Consider the following 21,480-nt stretch of genomic DNA (forward strand, 5'->3'; position numbering starts at 1 on the left):
AATGCTCTAGGTCTCTAGTCTGATCCATCCATCCTCTGAATGCTCTAGGTCTCTAGTTTGATCCATCCATCCTCTGAATGCTCTAGGTCTCTAGTTTGATCCATCCATCCTCTGAATGCTCTAGGTCTCTAGTTTGATCCATCCATCCATCCTCTGAATGCTCTAGGTCTCTAGTTTGATCCATCCATCCTCTGAATGCTCTAGGTCTCTAGTTTGATCCATCCATCCATCCTCTGAATGCTCTAGGTCTCTAGTCTGATCCATCCATCCTCTGAATGCTCTAGGTCTCTAGTCTGATCCATCCATCCTCTGAATGCTCTAGGTCTCTAGTTTGATCCATCCATCCTCTGAATGCTCTAGGTCTCTAGTTTGATCCATCCATCCATACTCTGAATGCTCTAGGTCTCTAGTTTGATCCATCCATCCTCTGAATGCTCTAGGTCTCTAGTCTGATCCATCCATCCTCTGAATGCTCTAGGTCTCTAGTTTGATCCATCCATCCTCTGAATGCTCTAGGTCTCTAGTTTGATCCATCCATCCTCTGAATGCTCTAGGTCTCTAGTTTGATCCATCCATCCTCTGAATGCTCTAGGTCTCTAGTTTGTGGCTGTAAAGTTTCATGAGGCTGTGATTATCCTAAAGGTCACCAGAGGTCATTTTATAGTGAGGTCAATGAAATGTCTCCTATGGGGACTGACATCATCACACATGAATACAGTTGGGCTCATTGGATCCACAAGAGTCTCAGCTTTACAGTGATACGGGACCCCAGCATGCAGAAATATTCAAACACACCATTTTAGAATAGGAGACAATAACACATTTATACTGCATTGAAATAACTGCATGTGATTATCATAAAGTGGGCATGTCTGTAAAGGGGAGACTCGTGGGGTACCCATAGAACCCATTTACATTCACTGATCTTGAAGTCAGAGGTCAAAGGAAATTGGCCATGCCAGTTTTTCCTCGCCAAAATGTAGCCTAACTTTGTAGCGTTATTTAGCCTCCTTCCCAACAAGCTAACATGACATGGTTGGTACCTGTGTGTTCCTTAGGTTTTAGTTTCAAATGATATCTGTACCTTCACTGTAGCTCTAAAACTGAACCTGCTAGAGGCTCTGAAAGACAGTAAAGTGGGTCAGGATCACTCGCGATCCCTCAGGTCTCAGAGGGTTAACAGATGGGTGTGTCTCAGAAATGCCAAAGTATTATTAAAAAACTCTGAGTGACAGGTTGGCACCAGACAAAATTTCCTCATACTAAAGTGGCAATTATACAGAGGCAGTGAGAGTTCACATGCAAATGAACACAACACGTACAAATGAGGACGCATCTTCACCAACTTGACGACACACGAAAAACATCAATTTGACAAAATGTGCACCATTTAGACAAAGCGTTGAAAATAGAGAAGCCTACACCACAACGGAAACTGTTTCCAGGAGACGCTAAAAAGTGATTAGTTGGTGAAGATGTTTTCTAAATGCTGCGCAAGTGTCGTCAAGTTGTTGAAGATGTTCCTTCATTTGCTTGTGTTGGATGCTTGGGATGAGAACGTGTTGAGTGGTGACATTTTGGACAGACATGGATGTAAACGGTAACTTGAGTGGTTGGCGGAGGCGTACAACCATGAGGTTGGGGTTATTCTAGTCTCACTAGTCTGCGCATATGTCGTCAAATTGATGTTTTTGTGCGTCGTGAAGTTGATGAAGATGTTTTTTCATTTGCTTGTGTTGTGTCTATGCATGTGTTTTCTTAATTTGCAATGCGTTGAGCTCTCAGGGCCGTTGTTCAAGTAGGTCGATTGTCAGTGCCTACCTGATACAACTAGAGACTATTTTGTGAGGGGGTCACTGATGCCAGGATTTTCAACCTTGTTCACAGAGACATACATGTATGTTTGCTGATGAATATGGAAATGTTAAATTGCATGATTTTTCACCTTAGCTCACCTTAATTTGCAAGAACTTAATTTGCCCTTCACTTCACCCTGAAAGTGAATGATGCCAGGCTTTTCCCAGACGTGCTCATAGTCTGTAATTATTTTCAACTAGAACATTCTGTCCTGTGTATTTTTAGTTTGTCAACTTTGAAGGTCAAACTCAATTACACAGAAATGCGTCCCTGCAGGCAAATGACTTGGTTTGACTCGCTCAGTGGGTGAAGGAGGAGGCTGGATACTACGTACACACTGACAATGATAAAGGAAGTTTGCTTTGAGGGCTTTTCACAAGTTAGAATAGTACAGAATTTTATATATTTTATATTGAAAGGTTTAAATTAGGGATGCACCAATACCACTTTTTTTCAGACAAGTACAAGTACGAGTACAAGTACTTACATCTGGGTACTCGCCGATACCGAGTACCGATATGAGTACTTCTCTGAGCCAAAAGACCCTTGTTAACAGCCAGCTGGAGGGTGTGAGCGACACACGGCAGGCTGGGGAGTCCCGCATACGAGGCGGTGCGCCGTGACCGGCTCTAGGTCGGCTTGGAAAGGCTCGGGGCGAAGGTGGCTCGCGGCCGCAGCTTTACAGCGCTCCCCGTCCGGATGGGGCTCCCTGCTCCCGGTGCGACTGTCGACCGGGGCGCACTGTTTTTCAGTGCGCCCCGACCACGTCGTGCATCTAGATCGGGGCTCGGCCCACATAAAAGGCGCCAAGGGTCTGTGGCGTTGTCGGCAACCCACCCGACCCGTCTTGAAACACGGACCAAGGAGTCTAACGCACGCGCGAGTCAGAGGTTGCAAGCAAAACCCCGTGGCGCAATGAAAGTGAGGGCCGGTTGAGGTGGGATCCCGGCCCAGCGGGTTCGGGCGCACCATCGTAAAGTGGTATCGGTGCCGTTGTATCGGAGCCATTTTGCGAGTACGAGTACATGAGCACAGTATCGGTGCATCCCTAGTTATAATAAATCTATATCTGTTAGGGACGCCGTTAGTTGGGGGCCACAGGCAATTGTATACCTCTACTAATGGTAAAGTCCACCCCTGACTTTACCAGTAACACCACGTGAAGTTAAAATGACAAGATTGTTTGAGGCTGATATAATCCATTACAAGTATTCAATTCAATTCAATTTATTTTTGTATAGCATCAAATCACAACAGAAGTTATCTCAAGACGCTTTATATAAAGAGCAGGTCTTAGACCGTACACCTTCGTTTAGAGACCCAACAAGATCCACCAACATCTGCATTAAAAATATGACTCAAAGGAGCAGTGTGTAGGATCTGGAGGTGAGGTTGCAGATTGCAACCAACTGAAGCTTCTCCCGTGTGCCAAGTGTGTGGAAGAACTCCGGTGGCTGATGTAAAAACGCAAATGTCTCTCTCTAGAGCAGTTGTTGTAAGAGTCGAATGTGTGTGCACGCGGGAAATGAGTGGTGAAGCAAGAAAAAGAGAGAGAGTGGCGGCGACGGCAGCGAGTAACAAACTTGAGTAAAGTCAGAAAACATATTCACAGACACGTTAAAATGTTTATTCAGTTTTGACCAGAACAATATTCTGTCAACCATGTTGAAAGGGTGAGACCTTCATGTCCTGTTCCCCTCTGATTGGTCAATGTGTCAGCAGGTAGCTGAGGTCACTACCTGGGTCGTACTCCACTGAGGGCTTTCCCCTAAAACACACAATTAAAGCACATCATTGTAACAGTCGTTAACTGGTGTTACTGGTGTGATCTCAGGTTCTCAGTGGACTGACCTGCTGAAAAGTCTGGCCTTGGTGGTTCCCAGTAGTGTGGCTTTGTTCCCCTCCACCAGCAGCAGGGAGCCCTCCCTCAGACCCTGACAATGCACAGCATTACTAGTCACGGTATCATGCTAACAGACTGAGGCTAAAGCTAGCAGGTCTCCCAGATGGCAGGTCTTTTCTTTCCTACCACGGTGAAGTCATGATCCGCCCAACTCTGCCTCTGATTGGCTTACCCTGATGTTCTTACCCTAACCCTGTAGACACATCACCCCTCCGCACCAGTTTCCTGTTGGGGTTTCCTAACCATCACATTCCTTCATTTTTCTTTATTTAAGCCCTACAACGGTTTTCTTACCCTGATCTTAACTATTGATTTTAAAATCTAAACTTCTTAAATAATGGAAGCAAACGCAAAAGTGTAGTAGAAATGTACATTATACTGAATTTAAAGGTAAACATGGAGATAGAATTGAATTTGGATTAGGGATGCACCGATACCCGATACCAGTATCTTCATGCTGTCTGCGGTCAGCTGCAGCGCCCGGTTGGTGGGAGACAGTTCCCGCGTTTGTGCTGCTCTGTTGTCTGTAATCTCAAACCGAGAGTAAAAGGTGTTGAGGTTCTCTGGTAGGGAGGGGTCACTGTCCGTTGCCCGTACAGTAGGCTTGTAGCCTGTTCTCGTCACCATCTTTCGGGTCCTATCGCTCACGCTCCACCTCCCCGACGGTGCAGGCGAAACGGGCCGGTGGTGCGCCCGACCCCACTGGGGAATGGGATCCCACCTCAGCCGGCGCGCGCCGGCCCTCACTTTCATTGCGCCACGGGGTTTTGCTTGCACCCTATGACGGTGGGTTGCCAACATCGCCGCTGACCCCTGGCGCCTTTTACGTGGGCCGCAACACAACGCGGTTGGGGCGCACTGAGGACAGTCCACCCCGGTCGACAGTCGCACCGGGAGCATGGAGCCCTGTCACGGTGCGGCGAGGTCCAGGCGGGGAGCGCTGTAAAGCTGCAGTCGAGAGCCACCTTCACCCCGAGCCTTTCCAAGCCGACCTAGAGCCGGTGGCGGCGCACCGCCTCGTATGCAGGACTCCCCAGCCTGCCGTGTGTCGCTCACACCCTCCAGCTGGCTGTTAACGAGGCTCTTTAGGCACAGAGAAGTACTCGTATCGGTACTCGGTATCGGAGAGTACCCAAATGTAAGTACTTGTACTCGGTCTGAGATAAAGTGGTATCGGTGCATCCCTAGTTTGGATTTACAAGTGAAATGAAGGATAAAGTCCCATCTTACCAGGACACATGGAGTATCAGGTTCCTCATGGTACTGGGTGATCCTCTGCTCTCTGGTCTCCTGCACAAGAGCAACAAAACAACAATTCCCATAATGCTTTGGAGGATGCAAACAGGAAGTATAACGTTACCATGGAGCCTCGTTTTTTTGGTCTATACTTGTTTAAATTTTTTGTAATGTGTGTCTCCATTACAGAGAGCTGACTGACCTGGGATCAGCTCCTGTCTGCAGTGGATGTACAGACTACTCTCACTGGATCACTGTGATACTGAAGAAAACTGATGAAACATGAAGGCAAGTTCTGCAGTAACGATACGATGACGCTTCCTGTCCGTGACAGAGTTAGCGTGCAGCTTTAGCTCTGCTCTGTCTAGCTCTGCTTTTCCTGTCAATGTGTGAAACCCAAAGTGTTTCCATCCTTTACTGGATGTGTAGTGTTTACCACGCTGGATTTAACATGGGAGGGTGCAGGTCGTATCCACGCAGACCCTCCAACGTTTTAGACTCTCTGAGGTTTGTTTTGGTTGACGGATACGGAACGGATATGATGTCACGTTACTATAAAAATAAAAGCGGTAACTTCCTTCTACCTCCACACAGACTCAGATGAGTCTATGCGCCACCTCAATGTCACCTCAGGCTCTAAAAAATTAATTAATTGATAATGAAAATGATTATTAGCAGCTAATTACAATAAATCTGTTGTAAAACGCCCGTCATGTTTGAGTAATTACTGAGATAATATCGTGTCTAGACAGGATTCTGAGTCAGCAGAGAATCACGGGACGGCTGGTTTGTACCGTCGAGGCTCCCGTTCATAAAATATTCAGACTGTGAACCGTAAAAACCTCCTAACTGTCAAAACATCAGGAGCTTTATTTCAGTTTGCTGACGCTGCGTTTCCTTTTGTCGACCTCGGCAGTTTGCACAGCTTCACATGTTGAATAACTTCCTCCGGCAGGAGAGGAACATCGAGCTAGTCGTTGTTTACTACGACGTTACACTTTAAATACTTCACAGCTGCTGACATGAAGTCTGTCATCACAGACCCGGCTCTTATGTGACCCGGGGGACTAATAAAAGGAGCGTAACTGATACGGACGGTAATCCACCAATCAGCAGGCTACACAAAGAGTACAACGTTGAGATTCTCCGTGTTTTACTGCATCCTTATCTACACAGTACAGTTTCCATCAGTATTAAAGTCCTCCCTGTTGTTACTGAGCCTCTCTAAGTGAGGAAACACCAATACAAGAACGCAGAAGTACTCCAGTACAAGTACAAGTCCCGCAGTCAAGATCCTACTCAAGTAAATGTACTATCAGTAAAATGTACCAGTAGTAAGTAGTAAATGTGCAGCAGCATTCTCATTGTGCAGTAAAACTACAGAAGTCTTCTCAGCTTCATGCAGTAAAAAAACGTATTGCGAAAGTAAAAGTACTCATTGTGCAGTAAATGTACAGCAATATTGTCAGCCTCATGCAGTAAAAGTACTCATTGTACAACAGTAAAAGTACTCATTGTACAACAGTAAAAGTACTCATTGTACAACAGTAAAAGTACTCATTGTACAACAGTAAAAGTACTCATTGTACAACAGTAAAAGTACTCATTGTACAACAGTAAAAGTACTCATTGTACAACAGTAAAAGTACTCATTGTACAACAGTAAAAGTACTCATTGTACAACAGTAAAAGTACTCATTGTACAACAGTAAAAGTACTCATTGTGCAGTAAATAAGAGGTGAAATGCAAAGGGAAAATCGTGCAGAAATAAATAAATAAATGTATAAATACATTTAGAAATAAATATAATAATAATAATATATAAAAAATAAAAGGTAAAATTAAACAGAAGAGTAAATAAAAAGGGAATTAATACAAAGATAAAATAAAAACACAAATTAAAACAGAAATATAAATTTATGTCACATCTTATCAATTAATTAATGTCTTTATTCATTTTTTATATTATTTTTGCTATATTTAATGACATATTTATTTATTGAGTCATTCATTTATTTATTTTTTTAATTTGGCAGGTTCCGTCCTCCATACAAATTTGTGATAGTTACTTTCCACCACTGACGGCCAGGACTGAGAACAGCGTGCGGCAACTCTCTAAACGTACCTATTTGTCCTCTAAAGTCTGCTCTCATTAAACGGAGACGGCGGTTTTGTGACTCACTCCCATGTGGCGGCTGTTGCGGTCGGTGTCCAGGTAGTGCGGGTTGATGTTGAAGGGGACGAGGCCGATGGCGTTGAAGGACGGCGGGTAGACGATGGGCATGTCGTTGGTGGTGTTGATGCTGACGGTGGCCACGTTGGTGCCGGCGCTGGAGCCCATGTAGGGGACGCCGTCCTGGACCGGGGGGGGGGGGACGTACAGTAGCTGGTTATTATTGTTTACTAGAATAGTGACGATGTTTACATGCACACTAATATTACATTATTATTCCAAATATGACAATAAAGTGGATTTGATTGGGATTTGGGATGCATGTTATTAGGAATAATGTCTTTTTCAGAATAAGAGCAAAATAAACTGAATATTTTGTGCATGTAAACGTAGTCGATGTCTCTGTTTCTAAACATTTCTGGGCTGACGTGTACGCAGATAGACACATAAATGTGTAATGAGCTGATGTGTCAGACAGGTTTCAGGTTTCAGTGTTGTGGTTCACCTCCAGCACTCTCCTCCTGATCTCTGCCACCACCTGGTTGTCATAGAGACTCTTCAACAGCCGGAACGTGTTTCCTCCTCCTGCAAAAAACACATTAATATCTATTATCTACAGGACAGGATTATCTAGATTATATATTTGCATAATATATTCTGTCCAAAGTCTAGTAATAACCATCGAACCATCAACCCTCCCTCACCTATAAAAATGCCCTCAGCCTTACGCACGGCGTCGACGGGGTCCGAGGCCTCGTGGATGCCGTCCACCTCGTAACCTGCAGGGGCCAAAAACACATGCACCACTTTATTAGGTACAGTCAGTTACTGCAGTCCTGTAACACACAGTATCGCCCTTCATGGAGGTTATAATATAATATAATTAATATCAGTTTACAGAGGTGTGGTTGAACTGTTTTATAATGAGGTTATTATATTAGGGCTGTTGTATTGGATTAAACAAGATACTCAACCATCAACTCAAATATATACATGCAAATACAGAAATACATACCAAAAAAATGCCAAAACCAAAGAGAAAAAAAACTAAGAAAATACTTACAAAAATAAATACAAATACATAGAAAAACATACAGAAAATACAGACAAAACATCCAAAATACAAATACAAAAATACAGAAAAAACACATGAGAAAATAAATAAAGAATACACAGCAAAATACCTAGTCATATACTATTCAAAATACATAGAATATATATATATATATATAGGAGCTCAATAAGAAATACTTTGAATATTTATAGAAAATATAGTTATAGTTTCCGATAATGTCAGGCTGGTCAGCTGTGTATATTTTGCTGTAATAGTAATATTTGTATATTTAGTAATATTGATATAAATAATATGTCCTGATATTGATAATGAGACACACAGAGAGAGACTTAAGAGAGAGACGTACCCAGAGTCTTAAACTTGTCCCTGGCAGTCTTGGTGTAGGCGTCTCTGTCATGGAGAGCGTACGGAACAAACAGAACTCTCTTTACATCTCTGAAACACACAGAAAACACAAACTGTCTTTATTAATATCAGATAAGATTTTATTATAGAAACATGATGATGAAGAATAATCAGAAGTCTGTTCACACCAAACTCAGGAGTGAAACCTCCCAAAGACCTGCAGCGACTAAGATAAGTTCACTTCTTTATTTATTTATTTTCTCTTGTTTCATTTTCCCTATTTTTTTTATATACTTATTTTTATTATTTTTTTAATAATTTATTTATTTTAAATGTATTTATTTATGTATTTATACATTTATTTATTTTATATTTATTTTAAATGTATTTATTTATTTTTGCATTTATTTTTTATATTTATTTTAAATGTAATTATTTATTTTTAATTATATTTATTTAATTATTCATTTATATATTTTATCACATTTTATTTGAATAAAATATTTACTTTTTGTATTTATTTATTTTATTTTTAAATGTATTTATTTATCTATTTATTTATGTGTTTATTTATTTATGTATTCATGATTTTCCCTTTGCATTTCACCCCTTATTTATTTCCCCAAACTTATTTATTTCTGTATTATTTTCTTTTTACATTTCTTTATGCATTTGTGCCTCATTATGCCAAAAACAAATAATAATTAATGGCTACATATAGTTTTAATATTATTTTTGCTACATTTAATGACTTATTTATTCATTTATTTATTCGAGTCATTTATTTTTTATTTTGGCAGGTTCTGTCCTCCATATTTGACCACAAGTAAGTTATACTTCCACACAAATTTATAAATTATACTATGTAGTGATTAAAAACAAACTGGACTGGAACATAACAAGGCAACATCTAATATATATATATATATATGTATATATATATATATATATAAACTGGGGGGGGAAAGTTCGGAAACTTGTGTTTGTTGTTGTTGTTACTAGCATTTGTGTGATTATTTATGGATCATGCATTTGTGGGATGAGCAGCACAGCTGATTATGTGGGTAGCGCCCAAGAAAAATTTTCCAAAATGCTCCGTCAATGGTAAACAGTGTATTCTCCTGTTGGTGTTGACTCTTGTTTTGAGTTGTTTGGTGGATGATTGAACTCTCTATCAGTAACAAGGAACAAACAAGACATATTGATTGATTGAATCCACCGTCAGGAGCCTCAGTAGAGGTGGAAGATCCATACGCAGCCACAACAGCCTGGCACCTCCTCCTCATGCTGGTCACCAACCTGGTCACACGTTGCTGTGGGATGGCGTTCCATTCCACAACCAGGATTGGTTGCAGGTCAGCCAGCGTGGTTGTGTTGGTCACTCTAACACGTACAGCACGCCCAAGCTGATCCTACAAGTGTTGAATTGGGTTGAGGTCTGGACTCTTGGCAGGCCGTTCCATTCTCTCTACTCCCACATTGTGGAGGTAGTCTGTGACAACCCTGGCTCTGTGGGGGGGGGGGGCGTTGTCATCTTGGAGGATGAAGTTAGGTCCCAGATTGTGGAGATATGGGATCACCACTGGCTGCAGAATCTCATCCTGATATCTCACTGCATTGAGATGGCCTTCAATGATGACAAGCCTTGTTTTACCAGTGAGGGAGATGCTTACGAACTTTTTTTTCCCAGTTTATATATATAATATAACAGCCTCAGTAAAGCTTTTATCTTTATAATGGAAACCTGTCCAGGTAGTGTCAGAGTTATATTGCAGGAATGCGCACCTTGTACGCATCTTTAACGCACCATTTTAGGTGCCTTTTACGCGCCTTTTACGCACCATTTTAGGTGCCTTTTACGCACCATTTTAGGTGCCTTTTACGCGCCTTTTACGCACCATTTTAAGTGCCTTTTACGCGCCTTTAACGTACCATTTTAAGTGCCTTTTACGCGCCTCCTGCGATCCTTGACTGAATGAATGACAGTTAACTTACTTTCCGAAGAAGCATGTGATGTGCTGCTGACAGTGCTCCAGGTAGCCGCTGCCGTGCAGAGTGGAGTTGGACACTAGCAGGAGTCTCTTCTTCATCTCTGGACAGGAACACACACAGACTCACACACTGACTCTGATCAGCTGCACAGAACCTGCACCAGCAGTCCAGAGTCCGGAGTCCAGAGTCCGGCTACCTGCAGCTCTCTGACGGGCTGTAAACCCGCTGTAATCACCTGATGCTGATAACACTATTCCGGCCCAGCAGACAGCAGCTCTGACTGCAGCAGCAGCCAGACTATCTGTCTCTCTGTCGCTGCACCAGACTTCGGGTTAATTTCTCTACTTCAAGTTTAGTTTAACAGAATCTAAAACTTCATCTAAACTTTAGTTTCGTTTTGTCTGTTTTCCACCGGCAGACAGCTGACTAGTACTTCCGGCACAATTCTTTCAGAATAAAAGCATCATCACAACTTTTTCCATAAAACTTTATTAATCAAAACAAATTTCCATGTCATCATAAACAACTAATAAAATAATAGAAAGGATAAATACAATAATTGAGAGTAAATGCAGTTTTAATGTAACATTAAATTGTGCATATATAGTAGAGCTGCGATGAATTAATCAATTCATCGATCAACAGAAATTAATCAGCAACTGAATTGTTACTTTTTAATTCAGTGAATATATTTTTTATCATGCATTATTATTAGTTTTACTTCTGAAAAATATATTTATCATGGGGTACTGTTTATTTTTATTTAGTAAAAAATATTTTTATGATGCGGTATTGTTATTTTTAATTCAGTAACTATATTTTTATTGTGTATTATTGTTATTTTTAATTCAGTAAAAATATTGTATCATGCAATATTGTTATTTTTAATTCAGTAAAGATATTTTATCATGTATTATCGTTATTTTTAATTCAGTACAAATATTTTATCATGCATTATTGTTTCTTTTACTTCTGAAAAATATTTTTTCATATGGTATTGTTAGTTTTAATACAGTCAAAATATTTTTATCATGTAGTATTGTTAGTTTTACTTCTGAAAAATATTTTTATCATGTGGTACTTTTTTATCATGTGGTACTATTTATAGTACCCCAACTATTAAGTAGCTGAATTATTATTGTAAAAATTGATTTATGATTTTTTTTATTTACGAGAACTTTTCTGATAAAAAAGTTAAATAAATAAATGTTAGGTTTGAATGTTTCAGAAAATAATCTTTTTAGTTTTATTGTTTATTTTTGTTCTGTTCAGTTCTGCTTTGTGTTTCGGTCATCTGACTGCAGTTCCAGCTGGTGGCCACCAGGCGGCAGCAGCTCATCACCTGTCTGCTCCTTCACATCACCGGTTTCATTAGAATCTGACTAATGAGCCGGAATAATCCTGTTAGTCTCTGTTTCAATCGGCTTTATTAAGTGTGACACAGCCGTGCTGCAAATAACGAATCAAAAATAATATTAAAAATAAATGCAACCATTAATTAATGAATAAAATGTGACATAAAATGGAAATTTATGTTTTTAATTTGCTTCTTTATTTATGTATTATCTTTGTATTAATTCCCTTATTGATTTACTCTTCTGTTTAATTTTCCATTTTATTTATTTATGTTTTTATACATTTATTTAAAAAAAAAAAAAAAAATTTCCTTTGCATTTTGGCAGGTGAGAAAGAAATGTAAAAAGAAAAGAATACAGAAATAAATAAGTTTGGGGAAATAAATAAGAGGTGAAATGCAAAGGGAAAAAATAAATATAAAAATAAAGACATAAATAAATTAAAGGGAAAATTAAACAAAACAGTAAATAAATAAATAAGGGAATTAATGCAAAGGTTAATAAATAAAGACACAAATTAAAACAGAAATATAATTATTTTTCCACATTTGATCAGTTAATTAATGGTTACATTTATTTTTAATGTTATTTTTGCTATATTTAATGACATACTCGAGTCATTTATTTATTTATTAATTTATTTTGATTCTTTCATATATATATATATATATATATATATATATATATATATATTATAAATGATACTTTGAGTGCTAATATTTGTGTATTTTTATTCTGTAATGATAATAATGATAATAATAATAATTACAAACACTAACCATACACTTCCACACAACACACACACAAACTTGTCTTTTTTTATATATGTACTGTATTGTTATTGTTGTTATTATATATATCTTGTCCTAATTGTTTGTTATCACTATTATGTGGTCATATTATTTCTTTATATTAATCTGGTCTCTAGGTGGAGGCACTGCACTTTATATTATTCATTTATTTTTTGTTATGTTGTAAAGTCTTAAATTGTGCAAAATAAATAAACAAATAAACAAATAAACAAATAATAATAATAATGATAATAATAATAATAATAATAAAGTATAGCAGCATTGTGCTGCATAAAGAGTACTAGTTCTCTTCGTGATGTTTAAAGTTTAGGTTTTGTTGCTTTTGTACTTTAACTGACTGGTACTTGTGAGTATTTCTCCAGTGTGGTATTTGTACTGCAGTAGAAGTACTGAGTACTTCCTAAAGTTGAGATAAAGTGATGGGGGCGGGGCTAAACCACATCTGGATGAAAAACATCTGGACTCTCTCTCTCTCTCTCTCTCTCTCTCTCTCTCTCTCTCTCTCTCTCTCTCTCTCTCCTCATACATGAGAGTGTCTCCTCTCCGCTGGTACCGGGACCGAGGACCGAGGACCGACCGAGGACCGACCGAGGACCGAGCTGCTGTGTTGTTCCCCGGCTCTCAGATGATGATGGCTCGGTGCTGGACGGTTTGGACGGTTTGGACGGTTTGGACCGGGATCCTCGGCCTCCTCTCAGCCGGTGAGTGCTGCTGCCCGGACTCCTCTCTCTGTTCTCAGGGCTCCTCTCTCTGCTGGAGGGTTTACAGGCCAGACAGAGAGGGATGGAAGGACAAGTACCACTACAACTAAGTAGAAGTACTCCAGCATACTATCAGCTCCATGCAGTAAAAGTACACTAGTATTATCAGCTTCATGTAGTAAAAGTACACTAGTATTATCAGATCCATGTTGTAAAAGTACACTAGTATTATCAGATCCATGTAGTAGAAGTACACTAGTATTATCAGCTTCATGTAGTAAAAGTACACTAGTATTATCAGATCCATGTAGTAGAAGTACACTAGTATTATCAGCTTCATGTAGTAAAAGTACACTAGTATTATCAGCTTCATGTAGTAAAAGTACACTAGTATTATCAGATCCATGTAGTAAAAGTACACTAGTATTATCAGATCCATGTAGTAAAAGTACACTAGTATTATCAGCTTCATGCAGTAAAAGTACACTAGTATTATCAGCTTCATGTAGTAAAAGTACACTAGTATTATCAGCTTCATGTAGTAAAAGTACACTAGTATTATCAGCTCCATGCAGTAAAAGTACACTAGTATTATCAGCTTCATGTAGTAAAAGTACACTAGTATTATCAGCTTCATGTAGTAAAAGTACACTAGTATTATCAGCTTCATGCAGTAAAAGTACACTAGTATTATCAGCTTCATGTAGTAAAAGTACACTAGTATTATCAGCTTCATGCAGTAAAAGTACACTAGTATTATCAGATCCATGTTGTAAAAGTACACTAGTATTATCAGCTTCATGTAGTAAAAGTACACTAGTATTATCAGATCCATGTTGTAAAAGTACACTAGTATTATCAGATCCATGTAGTAAAAGTACACTAGTATTATCAGATCCATGTAGTAAAAGTACACTAGTATTATCAGCTTCATGCAGTAAAAGTACACTAGTATTATCAGATCCATGTAGTAAAAGTACACTAGTATTATCAGCTTCATGCAGTAAAAGTACACTAGTATTATCAGATCCATGTTGTAAAAGTACACTAGTATTATCAGCTTCATGTAGTAAAAGTACACTAGTATTATCAGCTTCATGTAGTAAAAGTACACTAGTATTATCAGCTCCATGCAGTAAAAGTACACTAGTATTATCAGCTTCATGTAGTAAAAGTACACTAGTATTATCAGCTTCATGCAGTAAAAGTACACTAGTATTATCAGCTTCATGTAGTAAAAGTACACTAGTATTATCAGCTTCATGTAGTAAAAGTACACTAGTATTATCAGCTCCATGCAGTAAAAGTACACTAGTATTATCAGCTCCATGCAGTAAAAGTACACTAGTATTATCAGATCCATGTAGTAAAAGTACACTAGTATTATCAGCTTCATGTAGTAAAAGTACACTAGTATTATCAGCTTCATGCAGTAAAAGTACACTAGTATTATCAGCTCCATGCAGTAAAAGTACACTAGTATTATCAGCTTCATGTAGTAAAAGTACACTAGTATTATCAGCTTCATGTAGTAAAAGTACACTAGTATTATCAGCTTCATGTAGTAAAAGTACACTAGTATTATCAGATCCATGTAGTAAAAGTACACTAGTATTATCAGCTTCATGCAGTAAAAGTACACTAGTATTATCAGCTCCATGTAGTAAAAGTACACTAGTATTATCAGATCCATGTAGTAAAAGTACACTAGTATTATCAGATCCATGTTGTAAAAGTACACTAGTATTATCAGCTTCATGTAGTAGAAGTACACTAGTATTATCAGCTTCATGTAGTAAAAGTACACTAGTATTATCAGATCCATGTTGTAAAAGTACACTAGTATTATCAGCTCCATGCAGTAAAAGTACACTAGTATTATCAGATCCATGTAATAAAAGTACACTAGTATTATCAGCTTCATGCAGTAAAAGTACACTAGTATTATCAGATCCATGTAGTAAAAGTACACTAGTATTATCAGCTTCATGCAGTAAAAGTACACTAGTATTATCAGATCCATGTAGTAAAAGTACACTAGTATTATCAGCTCCATGCAGTAAAAGTACACTAGTATTATCAGATCCATGTAGTAAAAGTACACTAGTATTATCAGCTCCATGCAGTAAAAGTACACTAGTATTATCAGCTTCATGCAGTAAAAGTACACTAGTATTATCAGATCCATGCAGTAAAAGTACACTAGTATTATCAGATCCATGTAGTAAAAGTACACTAGTATTATCAGATCCATGTAGTAAAAGTACACTAGTATTATCAGATCCATGTAGTAAAAGTACACTAGTATTATCAGATCCATGTAGTAAAAGTACACTAGTATTATCAGATCCATGTAGTAAAAGTACACTAGTATTATCAGCTCTATGTTGTAAAAGTACACTAGTATTATCAGATCCATGTAGTAAAAGTACACTAGTATTATCAGATCCATGTAGTAAAAGTACACTAGTATTATCAGATCCATGTAGTAAAAGTACACTAGTATTATCAGATCCATGTAGTAAAAGTACACTAGTATTATCAGCTTCATGTAGTAAAAGTACACTAGTATTATCAGCTTCATGTAGTAAAAGTACACTAGTATTATCAGCTTCATGTAGTAAAAGTACACTAGTATTATCAGCTTCATGCAGTAAAAGTACACTAGTATTATCAGCTTCATGTAGTAAAAGTACACTAGTATTATCAGCTCCATGCAGTAAAAGTACACTAGTATTATCAGCTTCATGCAGTAAAAGTACACTAGTATTATCAGCTCCATGCAGTAAAAGTACACTAGTATTATCAGATCCATGTAGTAAAAGTACACTAGTATTATCAGCTCCATGCAGTAAAAGTACACTAGTATTATCAGCTCCATGTTGTAAAAGTACACTAGTATTATCAGATCCATGTAGTAAAAGTACACTAGTATTATCAGCTCCATGCAGTAAAAGTACACTAGTATTATCAGCTTCATGTAGTAAAAGTACACTAGTATTATCAGCTTCATGTAGTAAAAGTACACTAGTATTATCAGCTTCATGCAGTAAAAGTACACTAGTATTATCAGCTCCATGCAGTAAAAGTACACTAGTATTATCAGCTCCATGTTGTAAAAGTACACTAGTATTATCAGCTCCATGCAGTAAAAGTACACTAGTATTATCAGCTCCATGTTGTAAAAGTACACTAGTATTATCAGCTCCATGCAGTAAAAGTACACTAGTATTATCAGCTCCATGTTGTAAAAGTACACTAGTATTATCAGATCCATGTTGTAAAAGTACACTAGTATTATCAGCTCCATGCAGTAAAAGTACACTAGTATTATCAGCTCCATGTTGTAAAAGTACACTAGTATTATCAGATCCATGTAGTAAAAGTACACTAGTATTATCAGCTTCATGTAGTAAAAGTACACTAGTATTATCAGATCCATGTAGTAAAAGTACACTAGTATTATCAGCTTCATGTAGTAAAAGTACACTAGTATTATCAGATCCATGTAGTAAAAGTACACTAGTATTATCAGCTTCATGTAGTAAAAGTACACTAGTATTATCAGATCCATGTAGTAAAAGTACACTAGTATTATCAGCTTCATGCAGTAAAAGTACACTAGTATTATCAGATCCATGTAGTAAAAGTACACTAGTATTATCAGCTCCATGTAGTAAAAGTACACTAGTATTATCAGCTTCATGCAGTAAAAGTACACTAGTATTATCAGCTCCATGCAGTAAAAGTACACTAGTATTATCAGATCCATGTAGTAAAAGTACACTAGTATTATCAGCTCCATGCAGTAAAAGTACACTAGTATTATCAGCTTCATGCAGTAAAAGTACACTAGTATTATCAGCTTCATGTAGTAAAAGTACACTAGTATTATCAGCTTCATGTAGTAAAAGTACACTAGTATTATCAGCTCCATGCAGTAAAAGTACACTAGTATTATCAGCTCCATGTTGTAAAAGTACACTAGTATTATCAGCTCCATGCAGTAAAAGTACACTAGTATTATCAGCTCCATGTTGTAAAAGTACACTAGTATTATCAGATCCATGTAGTAAAAGTACACTAGTATTATCAGATCCATGTAGTAAAAGTACACTAGTATTATCAGCTCTATGTTGTAAAAGTACACTAGTATTATCAGATCCATGTAGTAAAAGTACACTAGTATTATCAGCTTCATGCAGTAAAAGTACACTAGTATTATCAGATCCATGTTGTAAAAGTACACTAGTATTATCAGCTTCATGTAGTAAAAGTACACTAGTATTATCAGCTTCATGTAGTAAAAGTACACTAGTATTATCAGCTTCATGCAGTAAAAGTACACTAGTATTATCAGCTTCATGTAGTAAAAGTACACTAGTATTATCAGCTTCATGTAGTAAAAGTACACTAGTATTATCAGCTCCATGCAGTAAAAGTACACTAGTATTATCAGATCCATGTAGTAAAAGTACACTAGTATTATCAGCTTCATGTAGTAAAAGTACACTAGTATTATCAGCTTCATGTAGTAAAAGTACACTAGTATTATCAGCTCCATGCAGTAAAAGTACACTAGTATTATCAGATCCATGTAGTAAAAGTACACTAGTATTATCAGCTTCATGTAGTAAAAGTACACTAGTATTATCAGCTCCATGCAGTAAAAGTACACTAGTATTATCAGCTCCATGCAGTAAAAGTACACTAGTATTATCAGATCCATGTAGTAAAAGTACACTAGTATTATCAGCTTCATGTAGTAAAAGTACACTAGTATTATCAGCTCCATGCAGTAAAAGTACACTAGTATTATCAGCTTCATGCAGTAAAAGTACACTAGTATTATCAGCTTCATGCAGTAAAAGTACACTAGTATTATCAGCTCCATGTTGTAAAAGTACACTAGTATTATCAGCTTCATGCAGTAAAAGTACACTAGTATTATCAGCTTCATGCAGTAAAAGTACACTAGTATTATCAGCTCCATGCAGTAAAAGTACACTAGTATTATCAGCTTCATGTAGTAAAAGTACACTAGTATTATCAGCTTCATGTAGTAAAAGTACACTAGTATTATCAGCTTCATGTAGTAAAAGTACACTAGTATTATCAGATCCATGTAGTAAAAGTACACTAGTATTATCAGCTTCATGCAGTAAAAGTACACTAGTATTATCAGCTCCATGTAGTAAAAGTACACTAGTATTATCAGATCCATGTAGTAAAAGTACACTAGTATTATCAGATCCATGTTGTAAAAGTACACTAGTATTATCAGCTTCATGTAGTAGAAGTACACTAGTATTATCAGCTTCATGTAGTAAAAGTACACTAGTATTATCAGATCCATGTTGTAAAAGTACACTAGTATTATCAGCTCTATGCAGTAAAAGTACACTAGTATTATCAGATCCATGTAATAAAAGTACACTAGTATTATCAGCTTCATGTAGTAAAAGTACACTAGTATTATCAGATCCATGTAGTAAAAGTACACTAGTATTATCAGCTTCATGTAGTAAAAGTACACTAGTATTATCAGCTCCATGCAGTAAAAGTACACTAGTATTATCAGCTCCATGTTGTAAAAGTACACTAGTATTATCAGCTTCATGTAGTAAAAGTACACTAGTATTATCAGCTTCATGTAGTAAAAGTACACTAGTATTATCAGATCCATGTAGTAAAAGTACACTAGTATTATCAGCTTCATGTAGTAAAAGTACACTAGTATTATCAGATCCATGTAGTAAAAGTACACTAGTATTATCAGCTTCATGTAGTAAAAGTACACTAGTATTATCAGATCCATGTAGTAAAAGTACACTAGTATTATCAGCTTCATGCAGTAAAAGTACACTAGTATTATCAGATCCATGTAGTAAAAGTACACTAGTATTATCAGCTCCATGTAGTAAAAGTACACTAGTATTATCAGCTTCATGCAGTAAAAGTACACTAGTATTATCAGCTCCATGCAGTAAAAGTACACTAGTATTATCAGATCCATGTAGTAAAAGTACACTAGTATTATCAGCTCCATGCAGTAAAAGTACACTAGTATTATCAGCTTCATGCAGTAAAAGTACACTAGTATTATCAGATCCATGCAGTAAAAGTACACTAGTATTATCAGATCCATGTAGTAAAAGTACACTAGTATTATCAGATCCATGTAGTAAAAGTACACTAGTATTATCAGATCCATGTAGTAAAAGTACACTAGTATTATCAGATCCATGTAGTAAAAGTACACTAGTATTATCAGATCCATGTAGTAAAAGTACACTAGTATTATCAGATCCATGTAGTAAAAGTACACTAGTATTATCAGCTCTATGTTGTAAAAGTACACTAGTATTATCAGATCCATGTAGTAAAAGTACACTAGTATTATCAGATCCATGTAGTAAAAGTACACTAGTATTATCAGATCCATGTAGTAAAAGTACACTAGTATTATCAGATCCATGTAGTAAAAGTACACTAGTATTATCAGCTTCATGTAGTAAAAGTACACTAGTATTATCAGCTTCATGTAGTAAAAGTACACTAGTATTATCAGCTTCATGCAGTAAAAGTACACTAGTATTATCAGCTTCATGTAGTAAAAGTACACTAGTATTATCAGCTCCATGCAGTAAAAGTACACTAGTATTATCAGCTTCATGCAGTAAAAGTACACTAGTATTATCAGCTCCATGCAGTAAAAGTACACTAGTATTATCAGATCCATGTAGTAAAAGTACACTAGTATTATCAGCTCCATGCAGTAAAAGTACACTAGTATTATCAGCTCCATGTTGTAAAAGTACACTAGTATTATCAGATCCATGTAGTAAAAGTACACTAGTATTATCAGCTCCATGCAGTAAAAGTACACTAGTATTATCAGCTTCATGTAGTAAAAGTACACTAGTATTATCAGCTTCATGTAGTAAAAGTACACTAGTATTATCAGCTTCATGCAGTAAAAGTACACTAGTATTATCAGCTCCATGCAGTAAAAGTACACTAGTATTATCAGCTCCATGTTGTAAAAGTACACTAGTATTATCAGCTCCATGCAGTAAAAGTACACTAGTATTATCAGCTCCATGTTGTAAAAGTACACTAGTATTATCAGCTCCATGCAGTAAAAGTACACTAGTATTATCAGCTCCATGTTGTAAAAGTACACTAGTATTATCAGATCCATGTTGTAAAAGTACACTAGTATTATCAGCTCCATGCAGTAAAAGTACACTAGTATTATCAGCTCCATGTAGTAAAAGTACACTAGTATTATCAGATCCATGTAGTAAAAGTACACTAGTATTATCAGCTTCATGTAGTAAAAGTACACTAGTATTATCAAATCCATGTAGTAAAAGTACACTAGTATTATCAGATCCATGTAGTAAAAGTACACTAGTATTATCAGCTTCATGTAGTAAAAGTACACTAGTATTATCAGATCCATGTAGTAAAAGTACACTAGTATTATCAGCTTCATGTAGTAAAAGTACACTAGTATTATCAGATCCATGTAGTAAAAGTACACTAGTATTATCAGCTTCATGTAGTAAAAGTACACTAGTATTATCAGATCCATGTAGTAAAAGTACACTAGTATTATCAGCTTCATGCAGTAAAAGTACACTAGTATTATCAGATCCATGTAGTAAAAGTACACTAGTATTATCAGCTCCATGTAGTAAAAGTACACTAGTATTATCAGCTTCATGCAGTAAAAGTACACTAGTATTATCAGCTCCATGCAGTAAAAGTACACTAGTATTATCAGATCCATGTAGTAAAAGTACACTAGTATTATCAGCTCCATGCAGTAAAAGTACACTAGTATTATCAGCTTCATGCAGTAAAAGTACACTAGTATTATCAGCTTCATGTAGTAAAAGTACACTAGTATTATCAGCTTCATGTAGTAAAAGTACACTAGTATTATCAGCTCCATGCAGTAAAAGTACACTAGTATTATCAGCTCCATGTTGTAAAAGTACACTAGTATTATCAGCTCCATG

General features: G+C 37.0%; 1 protein-coding gene across 2 annotated transcripts; it reads right to left on the minus strand.

The window, feature by feature from the left end:
* Positions 1–3,462: 3,462 nt before the first annotated feature.
* LOC141781985 (alpha-aspartyl dipeptidase) lies at positions 3,463–11,024 on the minus strand. Of its 2 annotated transcripts, XM_074657986.1 has the most exons (8): positions 10,586–11,023; positions 8,592–8,680; positions 7,875–7,949; positions 7,676–7,755; positions 7,180–7,353; positions 4,991–5,050; positions 3,709–3,791; positions 3,463–3,625 (listed from the first exon to the last, which is right to left on the minus strand). In XM_074657986.1, the coding sequence occupies exons 1-8, from the start codon at positions 10,678–10,680 to the stop codon at positions 3,565–3,567; spliced, it is 717 nt and encodes a 238-aa protein (XP_074514087.1). In that variant the 5' UTR covers positions 10,681–11,023; the 3' UTR covers positions 3,463–3,564. The 2 variants fall into 2 exon arrangements, with proteins under 2 accessions (XP_074514087.1, XP_074514088.1); XM_074657987.1 differs by lacking the exon at positions 3,709–3,791 and having other exon boundaries at positions 10,586–11,024.
* Between the last annotated feature and the right edge of the window lie 10,456 nt (positions 11,025–21,480).

This window comes from Sebastes fasciatus, chromosome 14 (genome assembly GCF_043250625.1).
Source record: "Sebastes fasciatus isolate fSebFas1 chromosome 14, fSebFas1.pri, whole genome shotgun sequence".
Classification (NCBI taxonomy): Eukaryota; Metazoa; Chordata; class Actinopteri; order Perciformes; family Sebastidae; genus Sebastes; species Sebastes fasciatus.

Coding starts and splice junctions, on each gene's coding strand:
- LOC141781985 (XM_074657986.1), bottom strand. CDS start 10,680: ATGAAGAAGAGACTCCTGCTAGTGTCCAACTCCACTCTGCACGGCAGC. Junction 7,950..8,591: donor GGACAAGTTTAAGACTCTGG/GTACGTCTCTCT, acceptor TGGCCCCTGCAG/GTTACGAGGTGGACGGCATC. Junction 5,051..7,179: donor GCAACAGCCGCCACATGGGA/GTGAGTCACAAA, acceptor GCTCTTGTGCAG/GAGACCAGAGAGCAGAGGAT.